Source organism: Phoxinus phoxinus (assembly GCF_949152265.1).
Source record: "Phoxinus phoxinus genome assembly, chromosome: 13".
In the NCBI taxonomy this organism is placed as follows: domain Eukaryota; kingdom Metazoa; phylum Chordata; class Actinopteri; order Cypriniformes; family Leuciscidae; genus Phoxinus; species Phoxinus phoxinus.
Genome location: NC_136888.1, coordinates 1,656,061 through 1,680,000, shown reverse-complemented (window position 1 = coordinate 1,680,000; position 23,940 = coordinate 1,656,061). Strand labels below are relative to the sequence as shown.

General features: G+C 43.4%; 1 protein-coding gene across 2 annotated transcripts; it reads right to left on the bottom strand.

Moving 5' to 3' along the window:
* Positions 1-11,524: 11,524 nt before the first annotated feature.
* serpina10b (serpin peptidase inhibitor, clade A (alpha-1 antiproteinase, antitrypsin), member 10b) lies at positions 11,525-23,128 on the bottom strand. 2 transcript variants are annotated; one of them, XM_079633270.1, is made up of 5 exons: positions 22,748-23,128; positions 21,857-22,480; positions 19,679-19,952; positions 17,193-17,340; positions 11,525-11,906 (listed from the first exon to the last, which is right to left on the bottom strand). In XM_079633270.1, exons 2-5 carry the CDS (start codon positions 22,446-22,448, stop codon positions 11,715-11,717), a joined length of 1,206 nt encoding a protein of 401 aa, XP_079489396.1. In that variant the 5' UTR covers positions 22,449-22,480; positions 22,748-23,128; the 3' UTR covers positions 11,525-11,714. The 2 variants fall into 2 exon arrangements, with proteins under 2 accessions (XP_079489396.1, XP_079489395.1); XM_079633269.1 differs by having other exon boundaries at positions 22,768-23,125.
* Positions 23,129-23,940: the final 812 nt, after the last annotated feature.

Sequence of the window (23,940 nt, the reverse complement as noted above, 5' to 3'; positions counted from 1 at the left end):
GATATAAGTGTAATTTTAGGACAGATGGAATAGTTCAATATACAGTATGGCAGTTTTATTCTATAGCATTATTATTATTATTATTAGCCTTAAAATACAATTGAGTATAATAAGTATAGAAGTAATATAATAACTGAATAAAATAGTTTATAAAACGGTTAGTTCCAATCCTTGATTCGGATTGGTTTTATTCACGATAAACACAAAGTTCATTATCTTTTAAAGACATATGCACTAAAACGGCGTGCTGAAAACAGAGCTGTTTTTGACCTGGTAAAATGAGTGTTTTCTTACAATACTAATGAGAATTTTTAATTAAAGTATATTACAAACTTTTAATTTAGACCCTAAATAATCATATTAGCTTGTACAAAAATGGCATTATATGACCCCTTTAAACTCATTAGGCAACAGGTTCCAGAGTTTGGAGCCCTGAACAGAAAAGGCTCTTTGCCCTTGTGTAGTCCTACGAACATAATCCTACAATTCCCACCTGCCGAACTCCTAGTGATTCTACTGGTATCATCCTGTCTCTTTATCAATTTACATAAAACAGATGGTGCCTTATTGTGCAAACATTTAAAAATAAATTTTATATATGACAGGTTTTTTACATTTATAAAACTTAGCATATTACATTTTTTTTAAAACATTGCAGTGATGCCATCGAATTGGCTTTTTATCCATTATTTTTATAGCTCGATTATACATTAATACATTATAACATTTCAATTTTTTAAATTAAGGAATCACTTGTTTGAGTCCAAACTGTAATACAGTATAAAAATGCGGGACAAGATCATTCCATGCATAAAAAGATGTGCTGCCTCAATTTAAATATATTTTGTAATAAGTCTGAAACAATTTAGATTAATCATTACCATTTTTGTGAGCTTTTTTATGTGTTTGTCAAATTTAAGTTGTGAATCTAAAATAATACCTAAAAAGGTAAACTCATCTACCTCCTCTATTTCTTTATTATTTACTCTTTTTCTTTTTGCTTTCTATTAGAAAAGCACATAAAGACAGTTTTCTTAACATTCAGAGTAAGATGATTTTCATGGAGCCATATAGATATCCTTTCCATTTGTTCATTTAAAACTGCAGCAACCTTGGCAGATGACTTAGCCGATGTATAAATTACTGTCATCAGCATAAAGCTGATATTCAACATCTGGACAACAACATGGTCATTTATAAACAAACTAAAAAGTAAGGGGCCTAAGATTGAGCCTTGTGGTAAGCCCATTTTGTTTCTCAAAAACAATGATTTTGTATCCTCAATTTTAACACACTGATCTCTTAGATTTAAATAAGAGGTAAACCACTCAATCGAACGTTTACTAAAATTAAATACTGTCAAGTGTTTTGATCTGCACGGGTCCCTCACTTGAAAAGGGATTCCTTACTCCTGAATTGAACACTGGGTTCCACTCACAAGAATGAGACGTGTGTTCACTTTTCTTAATTTATTGTAGAATCTCAGTAGTCAGTAGGTGAAAAACCTTTAAAACCACACAGAAACCAGTGTAAATATTTACAACAATGCACAATAATTAAACCACCACAAATCTCACACTGTACATACTACATACACAGGTTTAAGTTGGTAAGCATCAACTCAATACTATTTCTTTTTACTAATACCATTTTACACCAAATCAAATAAGTTTAAAAGAAGTAGCTTTTAATCACCAGACTTGCATTTTCATTAGAAGGAGATTTAACGAGGTTTACCATAAATATTCTAACTAATTAATTACACATTAAGAATGAATTTGACAGAATCAAAAATGAGCAAATTGACTATGAATTACTTCATAATAGACTCTTAAAATGACTGTTAACAATACTACACGCTTAGCTCAGCAATTTAAATACAAATACAAATTCACAAATACCGAATCTATAACAACTATAAATAACTTAAGTGCATAACATGCATATTTACATAAAGCCACCCAACGCAGTTAGTGCTTAGCGCACCGCAGACATTTCCTCTTACCGGCAGTCTCTTCAGAAATCAACATGATCCCGTGCAGTTTAAATAAAAGTCTTTGACCCAACGTTCCACTGCGTCCACGCTGCTCACAGTACACAATGAAATGAGCGGTGCAAGCACCATTTCAAAGCCCAAGGTGCATGCCACGCTGATTGAGACCAGCTTCACCTGGCATTCATTCCCGCGTAACGAGGGGCGTGACAGCGGGTGTTTGCCGCAACACCTCCCACTCGAGCATTCCGTTTAACCACGGAAAGGTCGCCGAACTTCAAGGCAAACCTGATCAGATGGTCTGCTCCTCAACAGAAAGGAGAACAACAAGGCGTCTGATGTCTCTCCGCAGCACAGTGCTATTGGAGCTCCCCTTCTTGTCACGGGAAGGCATTAAGCTCAGGTCCACAGCCTTTGGACATCGGACTGGAACACAGTGGCCCGGAGTGACTAGGACGTCGACATCCCTTACAACACCCTTGGAGTCTGGAGCAACAGCGACAACTCTGCCGAGCCTGAACTGACCCCGCAGTGCGTTCTGATCACAAAGCCAGACAATGTCTCCTACAGCCACGTTCCTCTCTGTAGTATGCCACTTGCTTCTGATGAAGAGATTTGGTCCGGCAAGCTGGCACCAGGCTCTCCAGAAGCTGTTGACTTGGACCTGGATTTCTCGAAGACGCTTGTATGGGTAGTTGGTAAAACTGAAGGTCTTAAAGTCTCCTTCTTGAGACGCACGCCCAAGAAGAAGTGCATTTGGCGTCACATACTGGATGCGGTCCTCCCGACTCTGGATCCTTGCGTCGATCGGGCGCTCATTAGCCAAGTTCGCCGCCAACTGAAGCACTGTGAGGAACTCGCTGAATGTAAGGCCAACTGACTTCCCCAGACTTTGAAGGGCTCTCTTCACAATCCGCACTGCAGCTTCAGCAGCTCCATTACGGTGTGGCGAATCGGCAGGGAGCACCTTCCAAACCCAGCATGTACCACTTTTTACTGCATACTCTTCCAGGCTTTCTGTCTCTTGGTCTTGCAGGAAGGCATACAGCTCATCCAACACGGGCCTTGCGCCAATAAAGTTGGTCCCAGGATCTGACCAAACTTTAAGGGGATGCCCCCTGATAGCGGCAAATCTCTGGTAGGCCATCAAGAAGCTTTCTGTAGATATACTGTTGGCCAGCTCCACATGTATGGCCCTGCTTGCCATACAGCAGAATAGGACCCCCCAGACCTTCATGGACACCCTCCTTTTAACATCGTCTCTCACAAGGTATGGTCCAAACAGATCAACGCCAGTGAACTGGAACGGTGCAGCAGGCCTTGATCTTTCCACAGGTAGGTCACCCATCACTTGCCCACATAGTCGAGCTCTTGCTTTCCTGCAGATAATGCACTGGTTGACAACTTTCTGAGCGAGTCTTCTCCCTCGCACAATCCAAACCTTGCGCCGCATCCTCAACAGGGTTCCAGCAACCCCTTCATGCCCCTCCTGATGACTCTCACGCGCCACCAAAGTGCCAAGCCAGGTATCAAAAGGCATCAATGGCACAGCCGTGTGATCCTTTCTGAAGTACTGAACTCTACCCCCACACACCAGCAGCCCACTAGCTCCATCTCTGTATACAACAAGACGGTTCAATGTGGTGCTGTTAAAGGTTACCCCCTCTTGAGCCGCAAGGCAGAGATCTCGGAAAGCATCCTCTCTCTCTATCACTGTGATGACCCCGTTTGACTGGACTGCCTCCCACTTTGATCTTCCGTCGGCCTTGACCCGAAGAAGCTTCTTTGCCGCTCTCCAGACTAGTGCTACTACCTTCGTAAGCTGTCTTAGGTTGCTGAACCGCTCGACATCGATAAGTATAGTAACCGCAGTGCCTGCTGGTGGTCTATGCAGGTCTGTTGGAGTTTGACTCTGGTCCTGCTTCGGCTCCTGCTTTGTGCCGGCCCGGGTAAGTGTAGCAACAAATGCTTTCTTCTGGATTCTTAGTATGTTCTCTCTGGCTGCAACAGCAACATCCTTAGCAGACTTCACCGGCCACTCACTCTCTGGGAGGCTTAAAAACTTGGGGCCCATCTGCCACTCAGAGCCTTCTTCCAAAGCCTTGGGGCTAGCCCCTCTTGAGATGATGTCTGCTATATTAAGTGGCCCGGGGATCCACCACCAGTCCTGGACATTTGTGCTCCCTTGAATCTCCCCAATTCTGTTGGCAAAGAACGTCTGATAGCCATAGCTCTCCCGTTGAACTGCTCCCAGGACCGTTTGGCTGTCGACCAGGTGATACCACTTCTCCACACGGATCCGGCTGTGCCTCTGGAAATACTTTTTCAGCCGGGCCGCATAGACAGCTCCACAGACCTCTGCTTTAACAGCATCTCCCTTCTGGTCCAGTGGTGTCAGCTTGGCCTTGGATTCAACTAGCCTTATGGTAATGTCTTGTCTACAACGCCAACGCAGATATAATACAGCTCCATAAGAATGCTCACTGCCGTCAGAGAATGTGACGCCACAAGGTTCGCCACTTGGGTCAGGAGGTGTCAGGGGCCTAGTAAACCTTAACTGGCTCAGGTTAGCATAATCTTCCAAGAGGCAGATAGCATCTTGCCGAAGTCCCTCGGACAAAGCGGTGTCCCAGGTATTTTCAGTTGGACTGTACTTTACTCTCGCTTCCTGAAATGCCCTCCTCACAAGAATGGCTCCCCTCTGCTTAACAGGAGTCACGAGACCGAGGGGATCATATAACCCAGAGACTTGACTCAATAGCTCTCTTCGGGTGAGCGGGTTGGGTGCCTGCTCTCTTACTTCCTCCCTCGGCAGATCTTTACCCAGCCTCATCTTCTTTTTCTTCTTAGAAAAGTTCACGGCCACCATCAAGTGGAGCTTGTCCTCCTCAGGGATATAGCCAAGGCCAAGTGCTTTATTTTCTTCCTCAGTAAGTTGATTTGGGAGGATCATAGTCGTAGGTACTCTCTTTTCTTGGCCCTTGGGTTCTTTCCTCCCACTTTGGCCAGAATAGACCCACGGCTTCATATGAAACCCACCGGCCTCAAGGATTTGCTCAACGTTAGATGTCATTTGTCTAAGTAGGCCCTGATCATTATGGGAGGTGAGAACATCATCCACGTATGTGTCTTCCTCCAGTATCCTACGCTCTTCCTTGAGGTGGCTAAACTTATGCAGATTTGCAGTCTCTCGCATAGCAACCTGAGCAATGCAACCAGCTGGTTTATCCCCGATATTTACTCTTGTGATTGCATATTCATCAATGTCGTCACCCTCAAAGTCTCTCCAGAGAAAGCGATGAAGATGCACCTCCCGGTCTTCGAGCCAAACTGAATTATACATCTTCTTGATGTCACCGAGTGCAGCGAAAACACCTTCTCTGAAGCGCAGGAGGACCGCCCGGATGTTGTTGAGGACATCTGGACCCTTGATGAGGAGGTCATTTAAACTCTGGCCCCTGAACTTTTGGCTACTATTCCAAACAAGGCGGACTGGAGTAGTAACAGAGTGGGGATTTGGTGCAATCAAATGGCTAATATACCACACTGGCCCAGTCCAGCCCTCCAACACATCTATTGACAGCTTGATTGCGGCTTTCCTTTGAACCATCTCATGGACTTGCGTTCCATAGGCCACCTTCCATTCCGGTTCCTTGGCTAATTGTCTCTCAGTTCTTAGAAACGTCGCCTCAACAGCCCTCCTATTATTTGGCAAAGAGGCTGGATCCTCTGTCCAAGGGTACTTAGTGTGCCAGTGAGGCCCTTCACAGTGATGATCTCCAGCTACATAAGTCAGCCCACTTTTCACCTGCTCCAGTTCCCGCTCCTCTGAGAGAGTCATCTCCTTTCCCCCAGGCTGGCACTTTCCGCAACGGCAGCCACCACACTGAGGCTCACAGGCAGCACCGATGCTGTCCCATCTCCACCATTCCAGGAAGTCCCGACAGACAGCTGATGTGGAAGCCCGGATGGCTTGGGGCATATCAGTTTGGGTTTTGCAGGTGAGCTCTGTGTACCTCGCTGCTGCCGCCCGCATAGAGCGTGCGAAATGCGTCCTGGATGCATGGGCTGTGACAGTAACTTTTTCCAGAAGGTCCGGGTGCGAACCTGCCACCGTCTTGCCTAGAGGACCATCCCACAGGACAAGGTCCCCAATGGAGCGTACTTTCTGAGGTACAAGTTGGCCTTCCTTGTGACTGATGAGGAGCTTGATTTGTGAAGGTCTAACCAACTCTTGGAGGTGGACTTCAGGAAAGATTTTCTGCAGTTTCTTAGGTGACACATGACGATGGACCTCCGCAATACTATCAAGCCCATAGCACACAAGCTGATGAGATCTTAAGGTGCCTTTTGGTGTATTGACCCGGATCTTCAGGAGGTATCTTTTCGTTTTCACCGTGACTTGCATCCCTCCGACTCCATGAACAATCAACGTCACGTCTTCACTCCTCAGGTTTAACTCATCCGCTGCATCATGAGTGATGTAGTTAGTGTCCGACGCCAGATCTATCAATGTCCCGATTTTTTGCCCGGCATTTGCAGTGACCTCAAGGATCATCATTATGACAGGAAACTCTTGAAGACCACTCTCTGCCAACAAACCACACTTTGTTCCTGCCGAGTTGAGTGTCCTTGATACTGAATTGCAGAAGACATCTCGGCATTGTTGGGCTAACTCTGGGGGAAGCTTGATCAGGAAATCTTCCTGGGCATCGGTACCCTTTCTGCTTCCTCCTCTTTCTGGACTAGACTTTGGCCTCCTCTGGGATGGGCCCTTATTTCCAGACCTGGGGCACAGGTAGTAATGATGACCTGGCCCTTTGTCTTTACAGCCCTCACCTCTGCACAGGTAAGTGGTCTTACACTCCTCCCCATTAGCGTGGACCTCAAGACATCTTCCACAGGCCCCAATCCTACTCGCTGCACCTTTTCTTTCTGTAGGGTTCAAAGTTTTAAACTTCTTGCAATAGTACAACTTCCTTCTATGGCCACTCTCTCCACAGACGACGCAGCCCATTTGGGGACCCATGGACTTGGTGGCCTTCGTCCGGGCATGTTTTGGTGGGATCTTTAGCTCCCTCCTGTTGGGCTCATCATCCCTTAATTGCTCCAGTTGCTCATAAATCTCCTCCTGGCTTCTCAAAAATGTGAGGAGCTTGTCAAACCGATTTTTAGGTCCAGCCTCGTCCTTCCTTTCTGCTGCGTAAACCAGCCACTCCTTTTTCAAGACCTCTGGCAGCTTACTCTCCAGCGACTTCGTGACAAGGGGATTTTTTAGAGCGTCCGTATCTCCCAGCTCGCTCAGATCGTGTAAAGCCTTCTCGACCATCTGTATTAAATCCACAATTTTTCTGGGCTGATGGCTTTTTACCGGAAGTAACGACTGTAACTCCTCAATGATCTCCAGAGCTATTCTTGTTTTATTTCCGAAGCGGTTTTCTAGAATCTGGAAGATCTCTTCTGCTGTCCCATAGTTTGAGAGGCGAAGATCTGCAACCACTTTCTCCTCAAGACTGTCCAGCAGCTGAAACTTCCTGACCTCTTTGGAACCGGTAGGCTCTCCTTGCCTCTGGAGTGCCTCCCAATCCTTTCTCCAGCGGTGGAAGTTCCGCTTGTTTCCATCAAATTTTGGGAGCGCCGTCGGTCTCAATTTGATGCTAGCCACTTGGGGACAGTGGGTTGTGACAGGTTGCCTCTCTTGTTCGATCTTTGCCTGCATTAGGGCAGCCTTCCCTGATATTAATCTAGGCACACTGATCTCCAGCTCCCTCAGCCGACACTGCAAATCCTTCTGCTCTTCGGGTGGGGCCCACCGGATCCACTGGCAGCTAGCTTCTTTTGCAGCTTTAACTTGTCCTTCCAGGTGTCCAAGCATAAAGTCGTACACGTCTAGCTTTACTCCAGGCTGGACAGCTGAAATTCGCTCACATTCCTCTTCAGCCACTTCTAACGCCAGGGAAAGTTGAGGGTTACCAAACTTTTCCCAAAGGGCCTTGTAAATAATACCCTCCAACTCCTCCAGCTTCTGTTCACACTCTTTTGTTGTCTTTCTGATGTCTGCCCTTTGCTCCTCTGCTACAGCGGACTCTTCCTCTCCAACCCCCGCCTCAATGTAGGCAGCTTCCAACTCATCGTTTACTTCAATTACTTTGACTGACTCTAGTGTCAACTTACTCAGAGCCTCCCTGAGTTCATCCGCCGACATACTCTTACATGATCTAACAGTAGAGTTAGCCAGCCGAGAAAACAGTCTTTTAGCGGTCGTTCTCTCCGTTTTCAATTCCTGCAGAGTTCTTGATTCCGACATGATTCCGTTGGGGCCTGGAGCGTGCGTTGCGTTGGGGCCTGGAGCGTGCGTTGCGTTGGGGCCTGGAGCGTGCGTTGCGTTGGGGCCTGGAGCGTGCGTTGCGTTGGGGCCTGGAGCGTGCGTTGCGTTGGGGCCTGGAGCGTGCGTTGCGTTGGGGCCTGGAGCGTGCGTTGCGTTGGGGCCTGGAGCGTGCGTTGCGTTGGGGCCTGGAGCGTGCGTTGCGTTGGGGCCTGGAGCGTGCGTTGCGTTGGGGCCTGGAGCGTGCGTTGCGTTGGGGCCTGGAGCGTGCGTTGCGTTGGGCCTGGAGCGTTCGTTGCGTTGGGCCTGGAGCGTTCGTTGCGTTTGGGGCCTCGACGCGGTTTTTCACTGTCAAGTGTTTTGATCTGCACGGGTCCCTCACTTGAAAAGGGATTCCTTACTCCTGAATTGAACACTGGGTTCCACTCACAAGAATGAGACGTGTGTTCACTTTTCTTAATTTATTGTAGAATCTCAGTAGTCAGTAGGTGAAAAACCTTTAAAACCACACAGAAACCAGTGTAAATATTTACAACAATGCACAATAATTAAACCACCACAAATCTCACACTGTACATACTACATACACAGGTTTAAGTTGGTAAGCATCAACTCAATACTATTTCTTTTTACTAATACCATTTTACACCAAATCAAATAAGTTTAAAAGAAGTAGCTTTTAATCACCAGACTTGCATTTTCATTAGAAGGAGATTTAACGAGGTTTACCATAAATATTCTAACTAATTAATTACACATTAAGAATGAATTTGACAGAATCAAAAATGAGCAAATTGACTATGAATTACTTCATAATAGACTCTTAAAATGACTGTTAACAATACTACACGCTTAGCTCAGCAATTTAAATACAAATACAAATTCACAAATACCGAATCTATAACAACTATAAATAACTTAAGTGCATAACATGCATATTTACATAAAGCCACCCAACGCAGTTAGTGCTTAGCGCACCGCAGACATTTCCTCTTACCGGCAGTCTCTTCAGAAATCAACATGATCCCGTGCAGTTTAAATAAAAGTCTTTGACCCAACGTTCCACTGCGTCCACGCTGCTCACAGTACACAATGAAATGAGCGGTGCAAGCACCATTTCAAAGCCCAAGGTGCATGCCACGCTGATTGAGACCAGCTTCACCTGGCATTCATTCCCGCGTAACGAGGGGCGTGACAGCGGGTGTTTGCCGCAACAAATACACTTAATTTAGATAAAAGAATAGTGTGGTTAACTGTATCAAAAGCCCTTTTTATGTGTCATGTGTGTATTACGCTGCTTCCTGATATCACGTGTGCAAACACACATATAACCTATATTTATATATACAGTGGGGAGAACAAGTATTTGATACACTGCCGATTTTGCAGGTTTTTCCACTTACAAAGCATGTAGAAGTCTGTAATTTTTATCATAGGTACTCTTCAACTGTGAGTGACGGAATCTAAAACAAAAATCCAGAAAATCACATTGTATAATTTTTAAGTAATTAATTAGCATTTTATTGCATGACATAAGTATTTGATACATCAGAAAAGCAGAACTTAATATTTGGTACAGAAACCTTTGTTTGCAATTACAGAGATCATACGCTTCCTGTAGTTCTGGACCAGGTTTGCACACACTGGGGATTCTGGCCCACTCCTCCATACACACCTTCTCCAGATCCTTCAGGTTTCGGGGCTGTCGCTGGGCAATGTGGACTTTCAGCTCCTCCACAGATCTTCTATTGGGTTCAGGGTTAGACTGGCTAGGCCACTCGAGATGCTTCTTACGGAGCCGCTCCTCAGTTGCCCTGGCTGTGTGTTTCGGGCCGTTGTCCTGCTGGAAGACCCAGCCACGACCCATCTTCAGTGCTCTTACTGAGGGAAGGAGGTTGTTGGCAAAGATCTGGCGATACACGGCCCCATCCATCATCCCCTCAGTACGGTGCAGTGGTCTGGTCCCCTCTGCAGAAAAGCATCCCCAGATAATGATGTTTCCACACCATGCTTCACGGTTGGGATGGTGTTCTTGGGGTTGTACTCATCCTTCTTCTTCCTCCAAACACGGCGAGTGGAGTTTAGACCAAAAAGCTCTATTTGTGTCTCATCAGACCACATGACCTTCTCCCATTCCTCCTCTGGATCATCCAGATGGTCACTGGCAGACTTCAGACGGCCTGGACATGCGCTGGCTTGAGCAGGGGGACCTTGCGTGCGCTGCAGGATTTTAATCCATGATGGCGTAGTGTGTTACTAATGGTTTTCTTTGAGACTGTGGTCCCAGCTCTCTACAGGTCATTGGCCAGGTCCTGCCGTGTAGTTCTGGGCTGATCCCTCACCTTCCTCATGATCACTGATGCCCCACGAGGTGAGATCTTGCATGCTGCCCCAGACCGAGGGAGATTGACCGTCATCTTGGACTTCTTCCATTTTCTAATAATTGGATTCTTACTGGTTGATAGGTGATCAAATACTTATGTCATGCAATAAAATGCAAATTAATTATTTAAAAATCATACAATGTGATTTTCTGGATTTTTGTTTTAGATTCCGTCACTCATAGTTGAAGAGTACCTATAATATAAAAATTACAGACCTCTACATGCTTTGTAAGTAGGAAAACCTGCAAAATCGACAGTGTATAAAAAACGTGTTCTCCCCACTGTAAAACAGTTAAGTCTGGTTGAACGAGTTTGAACGATCTAACGCTAAAAGATGTTTCGTGCCTCTAACAAGTGCTTTCGACCTTCATTTTTATCTGAATGGTGTGTGGAAAACACTTTGTCCCAGCGTCTAGAACGTAACTAAATGTTTTTTCAAGCGCCTCCAAACTTGAAAAACCGAGAGAAACTACTTTTAAGCAGGAAATGAAAGAATATTTACGTACAGCGGGTCTATATTCACACGGGATTAGCATTACCTGAGGTCATTTTTCCGGACCTTTTTACTGAAGGTAAAAGTCGCCGTAATCTTTACATACATTGTAATGATCACTGAGATGCACATTCGGACGGGACTAAAATCACTGAGAAGCTTTGGTGATAATTCCTCTACCCCACGTCTCCATGTTACACTAATCCCGTCCGGATAGGGCTCGAGAGTGAGATACTGTGTACCTCGTCATATTTCCTCGTCTTTTCACGGTCTACACTGGACACGAAGCCCTCGCCGTCAGTGGAAAGAAAGTTGAGAGGGAAAACAACACAATTTCCTCACTTTATTTCTCAGAATATGTTCACGGTGTTCATCCACATACTGTTCATCCAGACACGAGTATAGACGAGTGCACTCTTTGTGTGATTTGAATTAGTCATTAGTGTGTGATTGACCCGTTGTCTGCGTTTGTTGAAAGCATGTTTCTGTTTAGTGGCGTGCGGTGTTTGTGTTGTGTTCTCAGTTCTGTGTGGGGTCGATCACTCTCCCCATGAACAACAGGCTAGAAGTGGCTTCATGGTACAGAAAGAAGAAGAAGGGCCTGTTGATGATGAAAGTGGCTGGCAGAGAATAAGCCGTGATTCCCACTGATGTGGCGGAGGCTGCGCTGGTGCCTTTCTCATCCACCTCGATCACGGCTTTATGCAGCACCTGCACAACACACACACGCAATAAAGCATTAATGGCTACTTTACATCCAATGTTGTGAACTTGTGCGTAAAATTGGAATATGGCATAAAACATTTGTGAATAAGGCAGCGTTTCCATCCCATGTGTTCAAGAGAAAAAAATCATCTCTTCCTGGAAAATTGGCGCAGAATATCATATATATTATCTTAGAGCGTTAGACGAAACTCAATAAACGCTGTCAAGTTCTTTGGCGTTCGGATGCTGGTGTTCGGGAACACACTCGTGTGTGTGACGCTTTGGAGGGAATTACACCACATCATTCTGATCACACACGTCGACTCCAGCGTTTCAGAAACACCAAACCAACATCTGAGACGCTGCGATGCCATTGGTCCACTGGTTACAGTGTTGTTTTTGGCAGCCCTTTTAGTTTTAGTCTTAGTCTTTTTGACGAAAATGCTTTTTAGTTTTAGTCACATTTTAGTCACTTATAAACTTGATAGTTTTAGTCGACGAAAACGCAAAAAGGTTTTAGTCAAGTTTTAGTCGACGAAAACACAAAAAGGTTTTAGTCAATTGTAGTAAAAAAAAAAGAAGTAGTCTTTAACAAATTAATTTAGGTTAAAAAGTATTGGAAATGGGCTTAGGTTTGACAGGTTGCAGCAAGTGTTGCAATTCAAAGTTATTTTGAATGTTATTTAAGTGTTGCAACAGTTAACCTTAAACCCTTTGCATAATAAACTAGACTTTCTGAATAATTCGATTGGTTGGGTCCTTACATGCGCTTCGTGAGGCACACACGCACACTAGCACACACACGCAAAAGGTCTCTCGCTCCCTTTCTCTGCTGTGCGCGCTACACATGCGCGCTCTTGCTCGCTCAATCTAATTCTGAAACTAGCGTACACTATGGGATTTTTTTCATTATTGATCGTACAGAGGTCAAAATTATCGTACAAATACGATAAATATCGTACGTCTGGCAACACTGGTTGTTGTTGTGTGGAATCTGGTGCGCGGCAGCCGGGTGGTGGGCGTAACGTTACCCAAAACAATGATTAAAATGCGGCATTGCTGATACTTTTTTTTTAGCTCAAAACAGACGGATTACACGCAAAATAGGCAGAAATTACATGCATTGTGAACGTCAGACTTATAATCATTTTCGTTCTATCTCGTCTCGTCAACGAAAACTCGAAAACGTCTCGTCATGTTTTAGTCACCTTAGAGCCATTTTTAGCTAGTCATCGTAACGTTATCGTCATAAAAAAAAGTGCGTCAACGAAATAATTGCGTTATCGTCATCGTTGACGAAAACAACATTGACTGGTTACTCCAGTTATCCAATCACAGCCTCAGATGAGCAGGGCTCTAGAGTGCGACCAATTTGGTCCCACATGCAACCAAAATTTGTAAGGGTGCGACTAAAATTTTGCTAGGTTGCACAGGTGCACCTAACGTCCTCGCATCCGCTGCCTCTCCACGAATGAAGATTTCATCTATGACGGAACTCACGCTCATGGTTGGATCATATCGTGGTCTAAACCAATCAGAGACAGAGATGGAGTGGGTCTTTGCCTCTGATTGGCTGTGGTCCAGATATTCCAAGGGGGTAATCCATCCGCCGGAAACCGAAGCTTCCCCGGGGGCCGCCATTGGCTATCAAGCCATCACCTGCTGTTAGCACTCCATTGACTCCCATTCATTTTGGCGTCACTTTGACAGCGAATAACTTTACATCTGAGGCGTTTAAAGACTCCATTTCTCCATTATTTATTTCTAAAGAAACACGACAATGTATAAAAGGCTCCATTACCTTGTATCTTACGTTATGGCCCCGTAGAAGCCGTTTTTGTAAAAATAGGCTAACGATTGCGTCATAACCACTCGACTCTCTGTCACACAGTCGAGAAATTACCGTATAGACCGGCGGAGAAGCTCACGGGCAATCGGGGGGACGTGGAGGCATAAAGTCTGATAAAGTCAAGGGAGAAGCCCGTAGTGTTGTATATTGTGTTAATGCTTTATGTGACTACATTTTCCAGGATGCACTTGATACTATGTATCCGGATGTTCTGGTGTTATGGAAGTGATGTCTGAGAAAGTAAACAGAGCAGTTACGCTAAGTTGGTGTGTGTGTCATATTTGCCTGCATTCCCCGTATACTCTTTAAAGACACAATACATAGAGAGTGATAAAGTTGCTCCCGCTGCTAGCTCATGGACAGCTAATGCTCACGCTCTCCGTCTCTGCGAGATTCGGAAGGGAATGATTCAGATTTCTCTCGGCACAGCGACTAGAAGACTGACAGCTGTCAGACCTAATCGACTTCACTTTTCTCCGTTGAAACCTATGAGGTCGCTGTGTCCATCTTATATACTGTCTATGAGATATTCCCGTAGGCCTATGCTGCTCGTGCTCCGTTCTGTGTGATTGAAATTGTGACCTGAGCACCAGAGAATCAGGCCTCGTTTAAACTGTGAGTGAAATGTGACCCAATTCCGATTTTTTGCTCATATATGTGACAGATCGGATGTGTTCTCTGACCATGTAAACAGGAAAAAAACGCATGCATTTGGATATTTCGAGATCGGTTTTAGGCCTCATTCATATGTGGAAATAAATCAGATATAAATCAGATATGTGCCAATGCGACTGTCATGTAATCAGGCAAATCGGATTTTCTGAGGCATTAGGCTAACGTTACGTCTCCGCGGTTTCATGACGAGAGAAACCTTGACGCGCATCTGCAAAGGGACGGACGAAACGTTGTGTCGTCGTAGGAGAGAAATGTGGACAAACATTGACAACATATCAAAGGTTGGCCTGCTCATCCTAAAATCTCTGACCCACAGCTCCTCGTTAAAGCCCGCCACGGTCTCATGAAAGTGCGTCTATAGCATGAGTTGTATTTCTCGTGCCATTTACACCAAAAACATTTTTTGTGTGCATATGATACGCACTTTATGGCGTGTAATACGCACGTTTTATACGCACGTTTACAGTGCGTATCATATGCACGCAAAAACTATTTTTGGCATATAAATGGCACGTGAAATCAAATTTGTGCTATAGATACGTACTTTCATGAGATTGTGTTATATGTTCCCACCAGTTCTGAGATCTCTCTCGCTGCGAGTTCGTCCATCTGTGCAAGAACCCCCTTTAAACATGCGCGATGTTTCAGATCTATGTCAAGTGTAAACACATGAATCGGATATGGGTCACAATTTAAAGAACGTGTAAACGGACGGTCAAAAAAATCGGATAATAAATCAGAATTGGGCACCAAGACCTCCAGTGTAAACGAGGCCACGGCAATCAGCATCAGCAAAATAAACGCAAGAAAACAGACGATGAACAATGAAAAGAAATAGACGCATAGAGAGTGTTTTCTTTAAGAAAAGTAGGCCTGTTCCCTCTCCCCGGTCAATGCTCCGGCAACAGCCCAGACATGGAGCGTGTGATGGCCCCGATGCAGCCACACATCAGTGACCGGCAGGGGCGGAGTGGCAATCGGGAGAGTCGGGACTTTTCCCGGTGGGCCGGTATTGTTTTGAGGCCGCGAGGGCCGGTCTGATAATAATTATACATTGCAAGTTAGCAACACCATCCGGCGGCCTGATGTGCGGCCGCTGCCCGCTGGTCAAACTGTGCAGCCTCTCTCTTTTTTCATCTCGCTGCACCTGGAAAAAATGAGCGCGTCGCTTCAATTATGAGCGCACTTGCCGCGCGCCTACATTTGAAATAACGAACTCGAGCGCGCAAAAGACGCAATAGGCCTGTGAACGGCCCCTTGGTAGCGTACTGGTAGCTCGCAAGCGACGTTTTGGAGACCCTCTAAATGATGGAAAGGCAAAAAAGAAAAGGGAAAGGTGGCGTTGAGAAGGGTAGACTCAAAAGGTAGCAATTCAATAAACAAATCAATCTAACCATATGTGACCAGTAGCGGTGGCTTTCTTAATCTAAATCTATTTTATAGATTAATAAGGTGTAGTCTACGTGATACGCAGGTATACTCCGTATACCCACTAGGAAATGCCAAGTATTTCCGTATACCCACTAAAAAAAGCGTGAGGATACGTAACAACTTCGTTTTGTGACAGAACTTTCACACTTTCATTCATAAATTCACCGCGTCTGTGTTTGCAATGGAGGGCCGGTGGTCTACGCAATTTCCCGGTAGATTTTTTGGTCCCACTCCGCCCCTGGTGACCGGTGATGTTGCGCACGCACATACCTACAAACACCCATTACTCATATGTTCTTGTAATTTATCCTGCACATTCTTTAGTATTTTATTCTCTCAATAGTTTCTGTTTATATATTTATTTGGCAATAAGACTTAGACACTGTTTATTTCTCATTAAGATATTTATTTGAGTTGCAGTACATCCCTGACTGGTTGAAGTGCACACAATCTAGTTGGTGTTGTGCAGTACACACATTTATTAATATTGCTTTCTTTGAGTCCAAGTTACCGCTGTGTTGCTGAGGAGTGGATGACTGGAGCTTTGGATGGTGATCGGCTGGTTCCGTTTGTGGTCCGCACGAATTAAGGGCCGGCATGCCGCTTCACCTGCTATTTTAGTTCCGCTTGCCGCTACCAACCAGCAGATTAACTGTGGGGGGGTTCTCGAATGGTTGTATTGGTATTTTCATTTCCTAATTGCTTGTTCTTTTTCCAAGATTGATTATTTGTGTTAGAATATGCACTTAATTATAGTGTAAATGTTTAACTATCTTTGGGATTGATTTTGTCGTTGTATTAGTGAAGTTGTTGTTTTTGTCTTCCCTTATGTGTTATTGTGGACTAGTCCATTTGTATAAATGTATCCTTGATGTTTAGCTTGGCAGATCAGTTCAGTTTGTCTTTACATGTACTCAGTTTTTTGAGTTTAGTTTGTTCTGTTGATCTCTTTTATAGGCCTAACATTTATTTAGATAATTTGGACTTTGTTTTCCTTTTTTTTGTTGAAACTTTTGTATATGATTTTTTGCATTCAGTAAAGAATATATTTTTTGGGAACCTATTTCTCTGGCCCTCATTCCTTGACTGCTTGGTCCCTCACAGAGCGACTGCAGCCATCAGTTCAGGGAAGCACTTTTAAACAGTAGCACTTTCTATTTCTATTTTGAAATGTTTTGTTTTGCTTAAAATGTTTTAGTTTGGTAGCTTTTATGTTTTTAAGCACATTTTTTTGATTTATGCGCATCTGTGCGTTTCCATCCAGCATGCAATATTTTATGCGATAACCCAAGATTCACAAGCACAGCTAATGTCAGTGTGTGTGAGGCTACAGTAACCTGTGAGATTTTCAGATGCCCCTCTTTGCTTAAACCCGTCAGGTTGGCTGAATCGAGGAAAACACTGCCGATGCCCAGATGTGGCAGGATTTCATGCATGTTGTAAGATTGCTCCATCTTGAACTTGGGCAGATGAACCTCCATTCTCCTGAACGAGAGAGAGAGTCGGAGAGAAAGACAGTACAACATGTATAAAAGTCCATCATGATATAGAGGTTAAATAAAGAGTTCCACCAAATATGAGAATTCATTTACTCTCCGTCTGTCTTTTCCACACAACAGCAGTTGATAGTGATCATGTGTCAGTTACTGAGTGTATGACTCCTGCATTACAGTCTTACAATGCTTTGAGTCTTTGAGAAGATCTTTTTTCATGACTTTCATTCACTATTCAAGTATTTTAAACATATATTTCCATCCATCCATCCATCCATCCATCCATCCATCCATCTATCTATCTATCTGTCTGTCTGTCTGTCTGTCTGTCTGTCTATCTCTATCTGTCTGTCTGTCTGTCCGTCCATCCGTCCGTCCGTCCGTCCGTCCGTCCGTCCGTCCGTCCATCCATCTATCTATCTATCTGTCTGTCTGTCTGTCTCTATCTGTCTATCTGTCTGTCTGTCTGTCTATCTATCAATCTATCTATCTATCTGTCTGTCTGTCTGTCTGTCTGTCTGTCTGTCTTTAAAATTAACGGAATGCATAGCTGATATAAAAAATTGGATGACTAGTAATTTCCTACTACTAAATTCTGAAAAAACAGAGATTCTAATTATTGGACAAAAAACTTCCACACGTAATAACCTAGAGTACTGTCTAACACTTGATGGCTGCTCTGTTAAGTCTTCGTCGTTGGTTAGGAACCTGTGTGTGTGTGTGTCTGTGTGTGTGTGCTCTTTGATACCAATCTTTCATTTGAAAGTCATGTGTCTAGTATCTGTAAAACCAAATTTTTTCATCTTTTATATATATCTAAATTACGTCATATGCTCTCATTGATAAATGCGGAACAGTTAGTTGATGCGTTTATGACCTCAAGGCTAGATTATTGTAATGCTCTACTGGGTGGTTGCCCTGCACGCTTAATAAACAAACTACAGCTAGTTCAAAACGCAGCAGCTCGAGTTCTTACCAGAACCAGGAAGTATGACCATATTAGCCCCGTTCTGTCAACACTGCATTGGCTGCCTATTAAACATCGTATAAATTTTAAAATATTGCTGATTACTTACAAAGCACTAAATGGTTTAGCTCCGCAGTACTTGAGCGAGCTCTTAACGCATTATAGTCCTTCACGTCTACTGCCATCTCAAAACTCCGGCCAGTTAATAATACCTAGAATATCAAAATCGACTGCTGGCGGTAGATCCTTTTCCTATTTAGCACCAAAACTTTGGAACAGTCTTCCTACCATTGTCCGGGAAGCAGACACACTCTGTCAGTTCAAATCTAGATTAAAGACACATCTCTTCGGCCTAGAATACACATAACACATTATAGACTTATATAACTCAATGTTAGGCTGCATAGATTAGCTCAGCCGGAACCGGGAACACTTCCCTTAAATCCTGATGTACTCGTTACATCATAAGAAGAATGGCATCTACGCTAATATTAGTGTCTTTGTTTATCCCAAGGTTTTCCCGAAGCCTGCCGGATCCAGGCCGTATCCAGATCTGACGAAGTGCCAACTAGCCTCTCCCTATGGAGGATCCCTGTACCACTCAACAGATAAAGCGTTGTGGAAAATTTTGGTTTCACGTATCTCCCCCGTAGTGATACAATTCTGTCTAAAAAATGTTAAGGCCAGACAAGTAGTTTAAGGCTTGGTTTGTAGAGAATTACAAACATGCGCACATATATTCAAACGCACATAATAGAATTAATTCTTGATGCGCACGTGAGCGCCATCAGTGTTTCTCACAGGTTCAGTTTAAAGTCTGTGTAGAGAGAACGGTGTCGTCTTAGCGGACTCTAATTTAATAACAAATTATCGTTGCGACGGAAGTGAATCAATCAAAACTAACTTTAGCTGGAAAATATCTTTATTCAAGAACCGCTATAAAGCCAAAACAATCTGTTACCTTAAATTATACGTTTATCTCTGTAAAGCCGCTTTGAAACAATCTACATTGTTAAAAGCGCTGTATAAATGAAGATGACTTGACTTGACTATCTGTCTATCATCGTCTGTCTGTCCGTCCGTCCATCATCTATCTATCTATCTATCTATCTATCTATCTATCTATCTATCTATCTATCTATCTATCTATCTATCTATCTATCTATCTATCTATCTATCTATCTATCTGCCTATCATTTCAAGTAATACCTTTTTTATGGTTATTAACCATGGAAAATGGTTCCGCATACATTAATAGTGCGCAAAGTAAAAAGAAGAAGCTGTAAAAGTGGTCATTCACACAGTAACACAGTGGAATGCAAAAACACATTCTGTGTGAACGTCCCCCAATTCTGCCGCTCACATTCGCCTCATGTTTTTGATCCAGCCGAAGAATCGCTCAGCGTTGATCTCGTCATCTATGGCGGTGTAGTCGGCAGTGGCGTCGGGCAGGACGATGAGCAGAGCCGCTCCACCGCGGTACGGCAGACGCAGCACTCGAGCGCGCAGCTCACTGTCTTCAGCCGTGGAGAATTTATCCTCCTTAAACATCATGGGGACTTGAACAATCTTGTACTTGTCGACATAAAAGCGACTCATTTCCGTGCTGTTGGGGTCGAACGGTTGATCCCAGTCACCTGGAAAACAAAGAGTTTTAGAAGATATACCAATTGTTTTACAGAAGTTCATTGCTATTTCCACACTGCAATACATTATTTCACTTGAGAATCAAAATGACTTAAGATATTAAATCTTGTTTTCTCCAGCTAGCATATTGCTCCCAATAAGTGACAAAATAACTCCAACATTTTCCTATTTACATGTTGTGATTTGTATAGTCACGGCGTGTACAAAAAACAAGGTCACATGAGACACAGCCATCTTCTAACCGTATACACACTGGGAACTATATTCTCAGAAGGCGAAGCAAAGAGATGTGCACAGAGATGCTAGCTGACTTTCCATTGGTTGTCTGTGCACCTGACCACTCCTTTCACTCTGAAATGCGTCGTTTTAACAAGGTCCAGTACTGACCATGCCCTTCAATCTGAACTGTGTGGTTTCAACTAGGTCTGGTACTGAGCTCTGCTTTGACTCGGCCGCTCCGATTAGAGAATATAGAGAATATATTCATTGCCTTGGATAAGCACTCGAGTTGTAATTCTGTTGGCTGTCATGGTTTCTCCTAGGTCCACTAGTTGGTATACGGCAGTCAACAGACTCAAGCTTGATTTTTTTATTGTGCTTTTGTTCGCTATGTTTGAGTTTTGTACACAACGGGGTTTTATGCTGTTCATTAGCGGTGAGATTTTTTAACTACTTTAAAATGGCTTTTTTTGGTCACTTATAGACAGAATATTTGTAGAAAATGACACATACATCAAGACAATATAAATATAAGTTCACTCACCTAGTCCTAGCCTATCACTTGAAGCAAAATCACATCCTTATGTCCTTTTAAATGTCTGTGTTAAAAGAGCACGTTTGGCTGTTTAGTGAAGCTGGTTGCTGTAAGTTTAGCATATATCCAACTTAGGCATGGGGTCTTCCTTCATTTTTAATTTGTAGCTGTTGTTTGAATGGTAGTTTAGTCAATTTGTTTGCGATCAAATATTAAATATCTCTACTCTCCATAGTTACATCAGCGGTAGCAGTTCAAACAAATATTACGTAATTTACGTCTCGTCGATGATTGGTTGATATACCAAGGATGAAATACTCAATGGTGATTGGCTAATTTTTTTACCAACAAAGGCCCAATTGAACCTTCGCAGGGAGCTTGATTGACAGGCGATCTGCCCAATCATACTTCGCCATCCGCCATTTTGTCGGACAAAGCCGTCAGGAGAGTTAGTAGATTAACATGTGAGGATTTGAACTTGAGAAGCGGAGTGTACTGACGTCTTTCCGTGAATAAAACAACATTCCTTCTGATGTTCATTCACGTTTATTTGATCCTATAAATGAACTAGAAGGAAGAGATGATCGGTTCACGAGCGGCTTTAACTGAGGCTCTACAGCGATCTGTCAGACACAATAAAGAGCCACAAACGGAATTTATTGTTTAAATTTCTTTAAAAAAATTACCAAATTTGAACGGTGAGACTTTGTTTAATATGTTTAATATCAAAAGTAACCTAAAAGTAAGCTGGTCTGTGTCTGTCAGCGTGTTGTCAGTGTCTCTCTGCTCCGCGATGTATTTTTCACTGCGTGAGAACATGGTGTGGCGTGAGAGCGGCGTAGCTTGTCGGACATAGCAACAGTAACTAAGGGGGCGGGTCTTTGCGAACGGTCAATTCTCCGGCTATGGATTTGCCTTTCTCTATTCCCTTAGACTCGCGCGGTGGTTACACTTACAGTGGTGAAATACTCATTCTGAGACATATCATGAATAACTGGGAATTTTATTTACATGAAATCGTCCTTCTCCCATTTTCACCTCAAACTTGCCGAGCCGCCACTGAGTATTTGTACTGGAAAACTAGACAAAAACACAAAGGAAGAACATAATATTGTGCAGTGCATGCGCAGAGAAACTCACCCTGATAGAAAATGGTGTTGAGGAGCATCATCTTCGTCAATGGCTCGATACTCGTCACCATTTCCGTCACTTTATTGCCGGTCTTTCTGCTCACATACTCGTTGACGATGCTCTTGCTGAGCTCGGCTTTACTGAAGTCCACATTACTCACATCAGCACCAAAGAACGTCTTGATCTGATCGCTGAAGAGGCTCTCGACGTGAAAGCGCTCGTCTACGAAGAGTGCCGTGCCCTGCTCCATCTGCAGTTTTCTGTCCTGCGAGATGTTCTTCTGCAGCTGCTCAAAGAGCCGCGGGACGAGCAAAGCGTCTCCGTCTCCATCCAGAGAGTCCAGATTCAGTCCCTTCAAGATCTGACTGCGTGTCGAGCCCTTGGCAGCCAGCAAGAGCGTGGCGAAAGACGTGGAAACACTTAGCGGTGAGAAGAAGACGTTTTTGTCATGATAACTTGATATCTTGCGATAGAGGTTCATGGCAAAGTCAATATTTCTGAAGGCCAGATCAGCGACATCAGGAGTTTTGGGCTCTTGACTTTTGAGAATGCACAGAAAGCCAGAGGAAAAAATGAGGGTGAACAGCACTTTTAACTCCATTTTATAATCTTGTTTGTTAAAAATCCCTGGACCTGAAGATAAAAAAAGAGCTGACTATAATTGAGATTTAAAAACCAATGCACACACAAGAAGACCCACTGCAACACACACTGACACATTAGTACTGGTAGCTATGCATGCTTCTGTGTAGTTAACAAAATATTTTTAGTTTGCCAATAAAATAGTTTGCGAAACTATTCTGAACTAACAGAAGCATCAAACATGGTGGCAAACAATAAAAAAAAAACATCTAACATCCCTATCTGAAAATGTGAACTATAATTATACACGTAAAATACCGTTTATACTCACGACAGACCGCAGAGGAAGATCTTGTGTTGTCTGTTGTGTTCTGACTGTTTGCAGAGACAAAGTTCAGTGTGTGTTAGAGATTATCTATTAACAGTCAAACAATTGCCAGCCTAAAGATCCCCCGAGACAGATCAATGACGGCGATCGGCTTCTTCTGACTCAAGTTTGAGTTGTGATGACAGCTTGAGTAAGTACTTCATTAAGAATGATCGTAGGGAACTCACTACAATTTCATATCTACATACTTTTCAGGTCATCACAACTTTAAGAGATTGTTCACCCACAAATGAACCGTCTGTCATTATTTACTCACCCTCATGTCGTTCCAAACCTGTCTGACTTTCTTTCTTCTGAGGAACACAAAACTTCTAGTCCATAATGAGTCTGTGGCGTCAAATGGAGTCAATGAGAGTCAATGGTGCCCAACACAACACTGAACCCCATTGATTATATGGAAAAAACAACTGAATGTCCTTTAAATATCTCCTTTTATGTTCCACAGAAGAAAGAAAGTCCTAGTGTGTGTAAATGATGACAGAATGATTATTTTGGGCACGTACGTCATTTGTTCATGTGAAGCAGCGAAGTGCGTTTGAATCATAATCACAACAACTGAAGACGGTGGATCAGTCAAACTTAACCGTATAACAAGTATAAAATCCGCTGTGGACCAGCTTCAGTCGTGAGAAATCACATGTATGTCGTTCCTACAGTTCGTGGATTATGTCCCCAGAATACTGCATATATTTTGCATAAAATGCAACTTTCATACCTCATGTTTTTTCAAGCATACATGTACCCAAATTAATACATATTCATAATGATTAGTACCAAGTATAATTTAAAACGACAACGTCTTTTTAAGCACTTGACAGGCAAACTCCCATGCCGCCAATCACGTTTCTCAACTTCACTTTAAAATAAAGGTTACATAAACTTTGCCCTTTAAAATCTCAAGCATACGCCCTATCGAATACAGCTTCGGAGGCTAAGCGTATCCCATCATGCATCATGTTTGGGAACTCACGTGTCTTGAAATGTCAAACATTCCACTGTAAGTTAAATTAATTAGATATTACATATAATTTGGTAGTAAATTGGTGCAACGATGAGAAGGCTTTGAGTATTTTGTACAACATTTGCAACTGTTTTTTATTTATTTATTATTATTTAATTAAAA

What these genes read in the sequence shown, in the direction of transcription:
- serpina10b (XM_079633270.1), bottom strand. Translation starts at nt 22,448, where the DNA reads ATGGAGTTAAAAGTGCTGTTCACCCTCATTTTTTCCTCTGGCTTTCTG. An exon ending in ATCAAAAACATGAGGCGAAT is followed by an intron (nt 17,341 to 19,678) that starts GTGAGCGGCAGA and finishes TCTCTCGTTCAG; the next exon opens with GAGAATGGAGGTTCATCTGC. An exon ending in GGCATCTGAAAATCTCACAG is followed by an intron (nt 11,907 to 17,192) that starts GTTACTGTAGCC and finishes TGTGTTGTGCAG; the next exon opens with GTGCTGCATAAAGCCGTGAT.